This window comes from Scomber scombrus, chromosome 7, assembly GCF_963691925.1.
Source record: "Scomber scombrus chromosome 7, fScoSco1.1, whole genome shotgun sequence".
NCBI lineage: Eukaryota > Metazoa > Chordata > Actinopteri > Scombriformes > Scombridae > Scomber > Scomber scombrus.
This window is the reverse complement of record NC_084976.1, coordinates 27,821,887-27,836,708: the sequence shown is the minus strand read 5'-3', so window position 1 is coordinate 27,836,708 and position 14,822 is coordinate 27,821,887. Positions and strand designations below refer to the sequence as shown.

General features: G+C 39.5%; 1 protein-coding gene across 1 annotated transcript in view; it reads left to right on the top strand.

Annotated features, from left to right (window-relative positions):
- The window catches only part of sh3bp5b (SH3-domain binding protein 5b (BTK-associated)), a 45,440-nt gene that overhangs the window by 3,818 nt on the left and 26,800 nt on the right, over positions 1 to 14,822 (top strand). Inside the window, exon 3 of the mRNA XM_062422552.1 lies at positions 5,593 to 5,721. Coding sequence (XP_062278536.1) covers positions 5,593 to 5,721 — 129 coding nt within the window. The remainder of the gene's footprint in view (positions 1 to 5,592; positions 5,722 to 14,822) is intronic.

Here is a 14,822-nt window from a genome sequence, read left to right as displayed (position 1 = left end):
TATATTTATATATAATCAAATTATATCATCAAATTATATATTTATATATATAATTTGAAGTTGTAGACCTGCTGCCTCAGGGCGCTGATGTGTTGAGGTGAAGTGCACCACAGTGTGAGCATCCAAACCTCTGAGTGGGAGGACGGAGGCGCCGCACTGCAGTCTGCACCAGCATCAGTATAATCAGAGACAGTCGGATACAGAGGAGAGGACAGAGGACATGCATACTGTTACTGTACGTTTAGTTTAGTATCTGAACAGTTTTGTGTGTCTGAGCTGCAGAACATTTATGTTAGAAATGAAACGATGACTCTGAGGATAAAGTGCTGACTTTTAGCTGCACCCGTATCTGTCACGCTGTGCAGGAACTGTCGCCCCTTTTATTATTTATAGATGGACACAGAGGGTAAAAAAGGTCACGATTCCTTCCTTCCCTTAAAGCTGAAAGTCAGCACTTTATCCTCCGTAGTCATTGTTTCACTTTGACTCCGCTTTGTTAGAGTAACAGAGGAAATGTGTCTCTGTCCGGATACTTCACGCTGCGCTGAAAATGGAAAATGGTTATTTAATCGTTTTAAATCATTCATCACTCACTGCTTCCAGATATGCACAGATGATTTACTCAGCGGGCAATTTAAAAATGTTGTCTGATGTTATTGTTTCTACAAATCTTCATAGTTTATAGACTCAGTAATAAATCCAGGTCAGATTTGACAGAATAATTACAGATTTATTCATTCATTCATTCATTCAACCTCTTTTTATACAGAGTGGACAATAAAATTAAACAAATATAAAGATGCCATTTTCAATTTAGAATGCAATTAGGAGCGAAAGATACAGGAGTAAACCAGCAGAATGCAAAGAAATACTAAAAGATTAAATTAATACTTTTATAACTTCAATTTTTATATAAGTTGAGGATTACTAGATGAAAGCATGATATTTAAAATAAAAGAAACTTGAAGGAGATACTTTACATTTTAAGTATTTAGGTCATTTCCACTGCAGTACAGTACATTACAGTATAAGCTTCAGTTTCCGGCTCACTTATATTTATGTCTGTGGAGTATTAAAGCTCAAGTTGGTGTCAGTCGGTGCAGAAACAGACACCATGTGAAGGTTGAGAGGAGATGGATGGCTGGAACAGAGCAGACAGACTTATTTAAAAAAAAAAAAAAAAAAAAAAGAAAAGCTGACAGACGTCAAACGTTCAGACGAAGGATTGAAACAGTTTGACAGAAGAGCCGGGAGCTAAAAGTCCAACTGGAAAAGAAAAGAAAAGAGAAGCTGACTGATAACTGAGAGTTTGGAGGAAAGGATGCAATGAAGTCAAGATAAAATAAAATCCAGACATCAGAACAGTAACGCTGCTTTCTGCTGCAGATGTACAGTAACACCTCACAGTCCTCCTGAGGCCTTCTGGGTAATCTCACCACAGTGACGCTGCGCTGAGATAAAGACTCATTTTATTCACATGTTGGACTGATGCACATCTCTGTTATGTTCCGTGTATTTATCTGACCTGTTCTTCCGTATTTCAAAGAAGTGTAAAGAAAAAACAGAAGTCATGTAAAGTCCTTAACCCTCCTGTTGTACTCAGGTCAAGGAAGGAAGGAAGGAAAGGAGTAATGGAGGAAAGAAGGATAGAAGGAAGGAAGGAAGGAAAGGAGTAAGGAAGGAAGGAAGGAAGGAAGGAAAGGAGTAAGGGAATAAGAGAGGGAATGAGGAAGGAAGGAAGAAAGGGAGGAAAGAAGGAAGGAAGGAAAAGAGTAAGGAGGGAGGACTGAAGGAAAAGAGGAAGGAAGTAAGGAGAGAAAGAAGGAAGGAAGGAAGGAAAAGAGTAAGGAGGGAGGGCGGAAGGAAAAGAGGAAGGAAGTCAGGATAGAAAGAAGGAAGGAAGGAAAGGAGGAAGGACGGAAGGGAGGGAGAGAGGGAGGAAGGGAGCAAAAAAAGAGGGAAGGAGGGGAAGAACGAAGGAAAAATTAAGGAAGGAAGGAAAGAAGGAAGGAAGGAAGGAAAGAAAGAAAGAAGGAACAGTCAAAAGAGGACAACAGGAGGGTTAAACTATGTTGATGTAGCTGAAGCTCAAACTCAGCAGTGTGTTTTCTCTCTGTTTATTTCTGCTCAGCATCTGTTTTGCAACTTCTCTCTTTTTCTACTGTAATGAAACACTAATGTGATTTTTCAATAAGTGGCTTTTTGGCTGAGGTCAAGCTGTCATTTGGGGATCTTACCCTTGTAAAGTGTCATGAGGTCTCTCTCTCTTTTTTTAGAGTCTTTAAAGTTCAACAGATTTGTTTTTGAGCCGCTCAAATTGAATTCAACCTTTTTGATCTGGTTTAATTGGATTACAAAATGCTTAGTAATGCAAACGTTTGCATGTACATGTCACATTCATTTGATCTTTTAGCTACGGTCGCTACAACTGACCTGCTTTCCAGTTTGGCGCTGCACATATAAAGTTTACAATGATAATGATGGAAGTTTTATTACTCTTAATAAGCAAGTGAAATATTTGCCTTCACTTGCTTTGAAGTGTTTCTCAGTTCTGAAGTTTTTAAAGTTCACCAAAAGGTAAAGAAAGCGTCTCTCAGCCACATCTAACATCCATCAAATGTCTAATAAACACAGTGCAGTAAACATGTTGTGCTCCGGATGAATATGAAATGCTGCAGAGAACTGTAGCTTCCTTGTTCTCTCTGCTTATCGTCCTACATAGTTTAAAACCTGCAGCTTCTCTCTATGCTTTATATTTATTTACCCAACTCTTTACATTATGCATGACGTCTGTATACGGGAGTTTTTTTTTTTTGCTGCGTCTTGTTTTGAGAACATTTTGTTTCTTACCTTTGACTGACTTTGGATCTGAACGTCATTTTTACTTTTATCTTTAAGTTGGTGACAAACAAACTAGAAATATAAAATGTTGAGTACATTTTGAGGAAGTTCACTGTATGTGTAATTTTATCGACTGTTGTGGCTTTTAAATAAATAAAAAAAGAAGACTAAAAACAACCAAACTATGAAGTTGCAGAACCCTCATTACACGCAAGACAAGATGAAGAGTGGCTAAAGTCATTTTCAGTAGCATACAGTATCTTAATTAGATAAGTTGAATCTGTCAGAGCAGTTTAGTTAAATACAGAATAGTTATAAGCTCTTTGTGTGGATTCTAGGCCTGTGACAATAATTATCGACTTATCGTACAATAACGTAATTATTTGCATCATCATGTCTATATATCGACTCATCACATGACTCATGGGCATGACTTTGATCCTTTTTTGACCTCAGTATTGCAACACTTCCCATTAGCAGCTAAGAGGCTATTCATGTCACTTTGGCTAAGTGAGTAGTGTCCTCCATTCCTCACTGTGCTCGTCCTGAGTGGAGACTGTAGAAAAATTAAAGGTATATAACTCTGTCCCCAACCATAATGGCAGTCTTTGCATTATTATACTATTATATTATCATTATATCAGTGGTATAAAATGATCTTTAAAAAACAATAATATCGTTTATCGCGATTATTCCTGAGACAATATATCGTCCAATGAAAGAAGTTATCCTGACAGGTCTAGACTGAAGTATGTGAGACCATCTGGCTGGTGAAGGCCTTTGAGACACCTTAATAGATTCAGGCCTAAACTACCCAGGGGGAGGTACTTTCCTGACGTCCAGGAAGCCAAATGTATGGCTGTATGTGATGAGTACAAGCAAAAAATAAACCTCCACCCACCTGGCTTGTGGAGGCCTGTGAGGACAAAAGAAGATTACGATTCGTTAACAAAGAAGTCACCGAAATAGATTCAGGCCTAAACTACCCAGGTGGAGGTACTTTCCTGACATCCAGGAAGCCAAAGCAACTTTTTAAGCAGAAGGCAGACAGAGAAAGACGTCACAGCCTTTAAAACTCTACAAACTTTCCTCGTCTTGAGATGAACAGTAACTCTGGGGACTGAAAGTTAGTTGGGCTTTCCAATGCCTCCAAACATCTGTCCTGTACTTATATATGACTATAACTGACCCTGCAGGCAGAAAGAGGCCGAGAACTTCCCTGCAGTGATCTGTACAACATTTCACTTGTTTTTCTCCTCCTCATTTTTCTTTTTAAATCCTTCTGTTCTTAGAAAGCACTGTGCCCTTCATGCCAGTTACTGTAGAGAGCCACGATGAAATTGAGAGCTGAATGCTTATCAGTCCGGAAAGATGACCCCCACAGCACCGAAGATGGGAACAAATAGTTTGCTTTTTGCCCGTTGACAAAACTATATCACACATTCATTTTTCACAGACGTCATCAGAAGAGCTCAAGTCTGTTTTCTTCTGTGTTTATCAGGATGTTATCAGAAAAACTGTCATCTTTATCAGGCACATGGTGGCAACACTCTTCCCCTCAGTTTCTTATTTATTTAAACTTACCTTATTTACTTCTTTGGTTTTCAGTTCCCTTTAACTTTTTCTTACTCGTTATGACTCATAGCAAAAGCAGCAGCAGATTGAGTTTCATTTCTCCCACTTGCAACTTTGAAAGCACCAAAAAAGAAGGATGGAAGTCAAGGGTCAACAGCTGCAATGCTCTTTGAACAGAATGAACAAGTGTGCATTCAGAGGTGCAAGAGGAAATACAACCAGAAACATTTAAAGACATTTCTTTACAGTGTAGGTGGAACTTGGAGAAACATTATCTTATCTGAAGCTCTTCACGTAACTGCTTCTCTTTAATTCAATGAAACACTAATAGGATTTTCTTCACTAAGTGGGATTTGGCAGAGGTCTAAAGTTGCCTCATTCAGGTTAAGCTTTAATTCAGTGTGTCTGCTGCAGAGCCCTTACTCTCTGATGTTATTCACTGTTTGGGTTCAGGCTGAATAAAGCCATCATATCTCTGCATAAAGGAAGTGGTGTGTTTGCTGTAGGATGTGAGTCATTGATTATCTTAATAACACGTTGACATGCTTCTTTTTTTTTTTTTTTTAACCCTTACACGCTGCTCATACTCTAACCCTTCACAACTTCAGCTACTTCTAAGGTGCATGGAGAAAGGGGGAAAAGCCTAAAAGAAGTCAAAGCTCAACCAATTTCTGCACAACAAATCATCCTTTAATACCTCCTAACACACAGATAAATGTGTGATCAAACCTTGTTGAAGCTTTCAGACACTAAAGAGTTATTTTTAAGTTTTATGATTGTTATGATGGTCCTAAGTTGCGTCAAACATAAGGAGATCATAACGGGTTCAATGATTTATATTAAATTTGAAGAATGCACCAGTGTTTTTGTTGAAGTTTTGAATAAATATGGATCAAAAACTTCAACAAAAATGTGTCTCAGCTGCACACAAATGTTTTTAAAATAGCTGAAATGTTGCCATGTTTGTATATTTTAGGTCACATTTGTAGAAGTCATTACATTTCAGGCTAAGAGGAAAAAGTATGTAAGGTGTTTTTACTGCTCTCAAATCTAAAAATGAACTTTAACACCTTCATGAGCGATCAGCAGGTTGCTAATTTCTCATTTTCTTTGCAGAATTCTCTGTTGTGACCTGAGTTTTATAATCTTCTCTCTCTCTCTCTCTCTCTCTCTCAGGATGCGAGGCAGAAGTTTCGCTCTGTTCTGGTGGAGGCCACGGTGAAGCTGGACGAACTGGTCAAGAAGATCGGCAAAGCCGTGGAGGATTCCAAGCCTTACTGGGAGGCCCGTCGGCTCGCCAGACAGGTCAGTGAACGCTGCACGGAAACATTCAGAGATGTGATTTTGAGGAAAGGTCCAAGTCTGGTCTCAAGACTCAGACCAAGAAGAAGTCCTCATGTGCAAAGTGCAAGTCAATGGTATTTCTTACAAGTTTCAATGGCATCATAAACACACTTACTACATATTCAGAGTGTTTAGTCATGCACCATCTCAGGATTTTATCAGGTCAAGTTGACTGGACTTTAAGCTGCCTTAAAATGTCCATCACAGTTCTTCCTAAAGCACAAATGGCAGACCATATTATATTTACTATCACACAAGACCAAGGACAGAAGCAAACCTTTACAAATGACAAGCTGGACCTGAGAAAATGTGCTTTAAAAATGACTTCAGCGTTTAATCGATTATGAAAATAGTTACAGCTCTACAGAAGCTGTTATGTTAACATTCAGAGTGTCTTCGCTTCTAACAAAAGGTGTGATCTCAAATCTTATCAAGTGTTGAATGTGTTTCCTTCCTCAAAACATTTGCAAAGTTGATTTTGAAACCTTTTTTACATCTACGTTCACTTCTTCTTCTTTGGCTTTGTTGTTGTTGTATTGCTGTCATCTGTAGCTCAGTGAAATAGGGTGAAACCATCGACAGGAACGTATATCAAATTTATGAAACCAACAAACCAGAACCAGAAAATAGGATTGTAACACTACGCAAAAAGTCAGATTTCACTATGCGTCTCGGTTTTGGAGTCACGGTTCAGTTTGAATTCAGAACAGCGGGGTAAAAAAAAGAAAGGAAGAAAATAGTACTTTAATCTTGAAAAAATGTACACATCCAACATTTGGCTCATTGGCCAAAACTAATATTGAAACAGTGGCTGTGTCCATCAAGATTTTGGACACTAACTGATCGTCATAATTTTGTGTCATTACCATCAGCTGAAGAGTCGTGTGATGATAGCTTTCACATTGGGAGCATTGTTAACAGAAGGTGCTTTTTGTCAGAAAGTACTAGTAGTTGGTGATTCATGGTGGAATATTTTAGGGGTTGTACAAAGTGATGATATTTACACACTCAGCATTCAGACACTCAAATAAAATGGCAAAGGGTAAATGTAGAGCACTGTGTAGTTATTTCCGACACTGCCAACAGTTGTTTTCTGCTGATTCATGGCCACTCAGAACTGGTTCTTACAAAGTGTTGACCTACGATGTCGGAAATCAAATGTGTTTTATAGTTGTTCTGAACAGTGGAGTGAAGAGCTGACTGTCACATATTTTACACATTATAATAATACTACTTGAGCATAACCAAGGCAGTTTGGCTCAGCAGGCAAACGTACAGCCATGAATGTGCAACCTGCATGCTACAATTTAGTGGAATTATTGTTCTGGACATTGGAGTAAGTGGATTATCAAACTATTAAGACAGTAAGTGTTTGGGCCAAGGAGCAAACTGAACCCAACATCCCTTACTGGACAGTTTAGGATGAATATACGTACCTTTACACCTTTAAAAAAAACCTACATACAGTAGTGCTACTAGAGGTATAAACGTCTGGATTTATTCTTTAAGACTTGGCGATTGGGTGGAAGATGAGTTGAGTGGATGTGATTATTAAGCTAAACTCCTGTATGTATGACTGAATGAGTGATGATGATGATGATGATGATGGTAGGCAAATAATCAATGGTTAAATGAAAGCTGGATTGGTGGCCGGTATATTTCATTATAGCTTCCCTGCAGGTGTTTTTCATCTTTCACTACTCTTAAAATCACATTTTGATTGATCAGCTTCCCGTCTGCTGACATGTGTGCAGTTTCCATTTGTTCCTTCTGGAGATAAATGATCACTTAGTTTAGTACATCAGTACAAATGCAGACATTAGCCACATCGTAAAATGTTAAGAGGGGGAAATACACAATCGTACAATCATCACAGAGCATGATCTCAGTTCCCTTTTCGGCATAATGTGTGTGTGTGTGTGTGTGTGTACATACATAAAAGAGGGAAGCAGCCACCTGCACATCTCGATAAAAGCCCACACAGCTGTAAGCTCTCAGGCCAGGAAGCGACTAAGACTCTCTAAAAGGCTTCATTGTGCCGTCTCCAGCCTGCACGCTGTGGTGGGATTCACGTTTTCACCAGAAGATAAAACAATCACTTTTAACAAGCTGGATCATTTTCTTTCTTTTCTATTTGTTTTTTGGCATTACCCTTAAGTTATTGGCAAAGACTTTTTTTTTTTTAGTGGTGTGCTGAAATACACACAGTGGTGAAAGAGTTTCTGTGAAGAGACATTGCAACATAACTTCCCCTTTTGTTTCTTTCTGTGCGCCCTTTTCAAAGTCCTTTAAGGACACTGTTACTATTATTATGATGAAGGATCACACGGAAAGGTTCAAGTTGAGATTAATCACATTTGTGGCCCATAAAACGAAGTCCTTGAAGAAACTGATGACATACATTTTGGCTCGACTTGTTCTTTGGCCTTAAACTTGTATAGCTGTGTATTTATTTTTTTATTTTACATACTTGTTCTATCATTTGTAGCTTCAGATTTCAGATTTCTTAGCTTTATTTCTTTTGGCTGAGGCACTAAGATCATCAGAGAATTCATTAATCGTGCCAAGAGTGCTTTTTAAGACACATCTACATATAAATTATAAATTAACCTTCGTCTCGTCCTCCCGGGTCAAATTGACCCCCACCTCCTTCTTTCCTCCCTTCCTTCTGTCCTTCCTTCCTCCCTCCCTTCTTCTCTCTTTCTTTCCTCCCTCTCTCTTTCCTCCCTTCCTTCTTTCCTTCCTCCATCCCCCTTTCTTCCTTCTTTCTGTCCTTCTTTCCTTCCCTCCTTCCTTTCCTTCCTTCCTCCCTCCCTCCTTCTCTCTTTCTTTCCTCCCCCTACCTTCCTCCCTTCCTTCTTTCCTCTGTCCTTCTTTCCTTCTTTCCTTCCTCCCTTCCTCTTTTCCTTTCTCCCTCCCTCCCTCCTTCCTTCTTTCCTCCCTCCTTCCTACCTTCCTTCTTTCCTCCGTCCTTCCTTCCTTCCTTTCCTTCCTCGCTTCCTACTTACCTTTCCTCCCTTCCTTCCTCCCTCCTTCCCTTCCCTCCTTCGTTCTTCCCTACTTTCCTTCCTTCTTCCCTCCTCCCTTCCTTCCTTCCTCCCTCCCTCCTTTCCTTCCTTCCTTTCTTCCTTCCCTCCTTCCCTTCTTTCTTCTTCCTTCTTCCTCCCTTCCTTCCTTGACTCGAGGACAACAGGAGGGTTAAGACATTCGTGAGAGAAAAGGATAACTTAGAACTGTTTTAAAAGTATAAAAAGGTATTATAATTAAATAAAAATGGCCCCCTGTGGTTTCATGTGTGTCAAGCTGTGGTTGTCCTCAGGGGAACCAAGATGAGGATGCACAGCATGTGATTGTTCTAGTTTCCTTTCTACCTGTGTGCTCACCTGCTGCCCCTTTTTTATTTCTGTCTCCTCTCAACGTCTGTTCTCACTTTTAAAGCTCAGTTCAACCGTGAAATATGCTTTAAACCCAAGATTGGAAAATGTAGTGAAGAGTCAGTTACAGCATTTCAGATAGCAGATATTCATTATGGATGTTTCCGTGTCCTCAGTAAAAGCTCATATCTCATGGAGAAGTGCAGAAATATGTAGAGAGGTGAGAGTAAAAAAGAGATATTTGGTGTAAGACGAAGAGAATTATAAATGTAGAAGATGAAGGTTGATGCAGAGCTTGTGAGGAATATTTCTTTTAAATGCTTCTCCGCTTTTAAAACACTCTTTTGCTGTGAACTGTGGATGTCGTGATTCACACTAATTCAACTCGACATCCATCTGACAAAATAATCAGTGAATGTTCAGGATAAGATTTTACCTAATCTCATCATCGTCATCATCATCATCATTATGCACATGACCCTATTCTGCCAGCATTAATAAGTAGATAAGCGAAACATGTCATGTAACTTTTAGGTTTCGATTGTCATGAGCAGGACGGCTCTGTGGTTCAGTGGTTTTAGGAACTGATCCAATGAAAGTGCTGGTTTCAAACCCGTGTTGGAAAGAATCTTTCCTCCTGAAGTGTTTTTAAGGTACTAAACTACTATGAGCTCTAAAGATGTGTAGTTCTGTAGTTTATCTTCACTCCTCCTCCTCTAAATCTTGAATTTTGCTTTGATTTTAAGCCCAGAAGTTATTGGGACTCATGTTTGGACTGGTGGACCTTTTGGTGCAGTTTCACATTATTGATTAATTGATGCATCTTTTATTTGTCAGAATATATGCAAGCTAAGTTATTAAAACTAGGAAACAACTAGTATGAGATGAACATGTGCTGAAAGAAGATTAAGGCTGGCCTGGATGAGATTTCCAGAGTTTGTTCAGTGTTGACTGTGCAGAAATCTACCAAATTATGAGAGAAAAAATGACTTTAAATCAGATACATGAGGCAGATATGGATTGGTAGAGATTCAGCTGTGAATTAGAAATGACAGAAAATAGATCTTTTGCTAATTGAATAATCATTTTAGTCCATTTTTGAGCAGAAATGCCTGCAAATTTGCAGGTTTTCAGCTTCTCAAAAGTGCAGATTTGATCCTTTTTCTTCATCATACATGAGAGTAAACTAATTATCTTTTGAGTTTTGGACTGTTGGTTGGATAAAACATTTGAAGATGTCATTTTGAGAAATTATTGCCTCCGATTTCAGTGTTTTTCGGATATCCTGTAGACAAAAAAAACAAATCTGGTAAATAACTGCCAGATTAATTGACAATGACAATCATTTGTTAGCTGCAGACCTCGTTCTGACCCTTTTAATGCTTCTGACCCAACCCATGGGTACTATCGGGTACTTTGGAGGTACATCGTCATCTCTTTCCACATTGAAAGAGAAAAGAACATCTGGGCTGCTGTTGCTCTGTTGCTGCATAGTGATATAAGCAGATTTGTTGCATCATATCTGTTATCTGTTCTTACTCTGAAGACCTAGTTTAGTTGATAATTGATTGAAGTAAACTAGGCCGGAAGAGAATCAGATACCACACATATCGATGACCACAGTGCTCATAATGTATAATCTTTCACATTTCACATATCTGAACACTCTACTGATGTTTCCAGCTATCTTATTCAAGGGCACTTTGCTCATTTATCTCCCCCATCAAGGTTTTCTCAGCAGGTTTGATGTTTGAAATCAGAGCCAGCTTTTCTTACCTCACCGTAGCTGAATCCGTTGGCCTATATATATATATTTTTTTTCTCCATCTGGTGTACGTACTATATCTGTGCTTGCTCTCCAAATGCCTCCGAGGGCAGATTGTGAGTCTTTGTTATGCTTTATATGAACAGCGAGGGATAAACGTCAGCTCTGGTAGACCAGCCAGCGTCCTGCTCTCAGATCTTTTCATCACTCGGATCGCCGTGTCTCTCCTCTGTAGTCCGGCTTTGTCTTCTCTCTGATGGCCGAAGGCTGCAGAGGTTTTTTTTAGTTTTTTTAAAATCAGATCTCTGCAGTAATTCACTTCAGTCGTCCGGCGCTCATTTAAATCTCTGCTACAATAAATCTACAAAGGAATATTCTGTATGAGATTTGTTTCATGTAGACTTACAAGTATTGTTTCATGTATTGTTCATTACTCTCTTAATTATTTGTTGGTTAACATGAAAGGCTGAGGTCATGTCTTCACATATCAACAGCTGATCTTGTTTTACAGAGAAGCAACAGACAATCTTCACTTTTTAGACGCAGAAACCAGTGTTATGTTTCTCATTTTTGCTTTATAATCGGTCATTAAAGTTAATTGATTAATCATGTAGTCATTTAAGCACTAGATACTAGAACTTGATGGGTTGGAGCACTTAAAATCTGACCATGTCATTTGTTTTTGGACAAATTCCAGAGCTGTAAAGCAATTGGAAAAAATAGATAAAAGTTTACAGTAGGGGGTTAATGACATTTAGTATATTACATTATTGGGATAATGATGATGATAAAACCATATAGTGTCCTAAGCAGGGTGTTATAAATGTATAAAAAGCCCTAAAACCTGGTCTTGATGATCAGGGGCATCTGAACCTTTTGGGTCTCTATTGATGTAAATGGCAGTTGGTCGGTCGATCAACCATTTTGGTCCAAATGGAAAAATCTCAACGAGTATTTAACAGATTGGCACAAAATTTGATTCAGACATTCATCTACCATAAGGGATGAATTGTTATAACTTTGGTGATGCTCTTCTTTTTTTTAGCGCCACCATCAGATCATTTTTTAAACTCAGTATCTTAGTTTATGGCCAGATACCTGCAAAAGTAATGACATTCCTTTTATGTTTTAAAGCTAATTGGCAAATATAAGTATGATGACACACTAAACTAAGACTGAGAACATGCTAAACTGCAGCATGTTACAACATTACCAGAACTGAAGAAGCATTTTTGATTCAAAACTGAAACGTCTTCCACAAATCTAGAGCTGAGGTCTAGTCTGCCTTGAATCGACCTTTCTGGATATTTATAAAGTTGACTTAAGCTTGTTGTTAAAATGGAGCCGAAATAGAAAGAAGTCAAGTAACAGCAGTTGTTTGTTGAAAGAGGATGTGAATGTTTTCTTTTTTCTTCTTCCTGAAGGCGTCTAATGTCTTTTTATTTATAGCTGCTTTCGAGAATCGTACAAATGGCCTTTGACACAATTTGGCAGAACGTGTGCAGATCCTCTTGATGTTGTTTACTTTAATGAAACTAGCAAATTAAAAATATCTCCAAAGCTGCAAGCGGCGATGAATAATACCCTCACATCTCACATGCGTCGTCCTAAAAAAAATGCAGTAAATGTAGATTATGTTGCTGCATATCGAATGTGTAAACCACGTGTTAAATCTCAGTTAAATTAAAGGAAGTGTGTAACATAAGGCTCCACTTTTCTGTTGCTAGTAGCGCTACACATGTGGGTCATTAATGCAGCAGTACATTCAGTGGAAGTTGCCTGATATGCATTTTCATGAATATGGGACGTTGCATGAAGGAGTTAAATCAGCTCAGCTCGCTTCCCGCAGTGGGTCATCATGCAGATTGTGTAAAAAACAAACACACACAGTCGGAGCCCCTGCTGTGTCCCCTCCACGGTCGACTTAGCGCCATGCCCAATCCATGATGAGAGAGATGAGATGAGGACAATTACAGACACCCAACCGTGATCAACGCACCGTTTATTGTACATACGCTTTTGGCTTGCACAGCTGAAACCTCCGCTGAAGAGAAGTGTGTCTGATGCTATTCACTCCTATGTGATCAGGAATATGTGAACACACACACACACACACACACACACACACACACACACACACACACACACACACACACACTGTGAGGAGGCATATATATATATTGCATCGGCCCTCAGACTATGAGAACAGTGTCTGACCCCCACTGGGGTTGAGTGAAGTGTATCGATGTTCTGTCAGTCTGTGGTGAGGAATACGCTGAACACACACACACACACACACACACACACACACACATACACACACACACACACACACACACACACACACACACACACACACACACACACACACACACACACAGTCTCAGTCTCACTCTTCCTGGTTCGACTCCATTTGTGAGGCGATGGAAGATGAACTTGAAGCCACAAACCGTGAATATCACACAGCCGGGGACAACGATGCATTCACAGACCTCGCCGCCTCCTGTAACTTTCTTGTAGCGATGATGATGATGATAATGAGTTCAACCCTGCAGGAGGCATCACATGTGAGAATAATGAGAGCAATGATCCAACCAATCCTAACTTGGCCCTGCAGAAAACTACAGAACTGTGGCAATTTTCATGAGCTTTGGAGCCAAGCCCTTCAAAAATACAATAGCATACTATAATAACAATAATAATAATAATAACAATCTCTACAAATACTATTCTCCTTGTACTTTGGTGCTCGGGCCCTAATTAAAGAGACACTGGGTCTCTTTGTCACTGTGCTCACGCAGTCCTCCGTCCCGGCTCTCATTACTGCAGTGTGATGTTCGGGCTTCAGTTTACAGCTCATCGCTTCACTTCAGCCGACGTTTGATTATGTAATCGTTGTGTTTTCATTTCATCTCGCTGTGTTATTGAGTAATCAGTGCGGAAAGACGATGAAGACATCAGAAACTCTGAGGCCTTTTTGTCTTGTGCTTGTTTTCTTCTTCTCTGTTCTTATTCCCTTGATTCCTTCCTTCCTTTGTTGCCTTTCCTTTATTTACTCCTCCTTGTTTTTAACTTTTCTTCTTCCCTCTCATTTCTCTCCTTTGTCCTTTTCCTTGGAACTCCTCCTTATTTTGTCTTTAATTAGCACCTATTATTTGTTTCTGCCCGACTCCTCCCTCCCTCTCTTTTTGCAATCTTTTCTTTCTTCATTTCACGTGAGTTCTGATCCCTTCTCCATCATAACAGCATGCACACAATATTTAGCTTGACTCATTATTTATTTTCCCCCTTCGGGAAATCTCTCCCTGTTTTTTCTCTTTCTCTCTTTGTGCTCCTTCCATCGCTCTCCCACTCACTTTGATAAGAAACACATTTATTTGCGGTTGCAGATAAGCGGCGGGCATCGCCCAGGGAGGAGACAAACGACTCTGTTTGACTTTGACTCCAGATAGAAGATAAAATACGCACCTGTAGCTCTAAAAGCATTGGAAAATTGACATTTGCATATCCGGCATCTCGCGGGCAACTAATGAGTCATGACTGATTCGTAGGGCATGAATACAATTACAGGGTTTCCCCACTGAATTCCTTCAGGGCTTTGAAAGATCCTTGAAAGTTTGAAAACAATAAAATAATATTGTTGTAATAATAATAATAATGATATTTAACCCTCCTATTGTCCTCGAGTCAAGGGAGGAAGGGAGGGAGGAAGGAAGGAAGGAATGAGGGAAGAAAGAAGGGAAGGAGGGATGAAGGAAGGGAGGAAAGGAAAGAAGGGAGGGAGGAAGAAGGAAGGGAAGGGAGGAAGGGAAGGAAGGAAGGAAGGAAAAAAGGACAGAGGAAAGAAGGAAGGGATGAAGGTAGGGGGGAGGAAAGGAAGGAGGGAAGGAAAGAAGGAAATAAGGACAGAGGAAAGGAAGGAA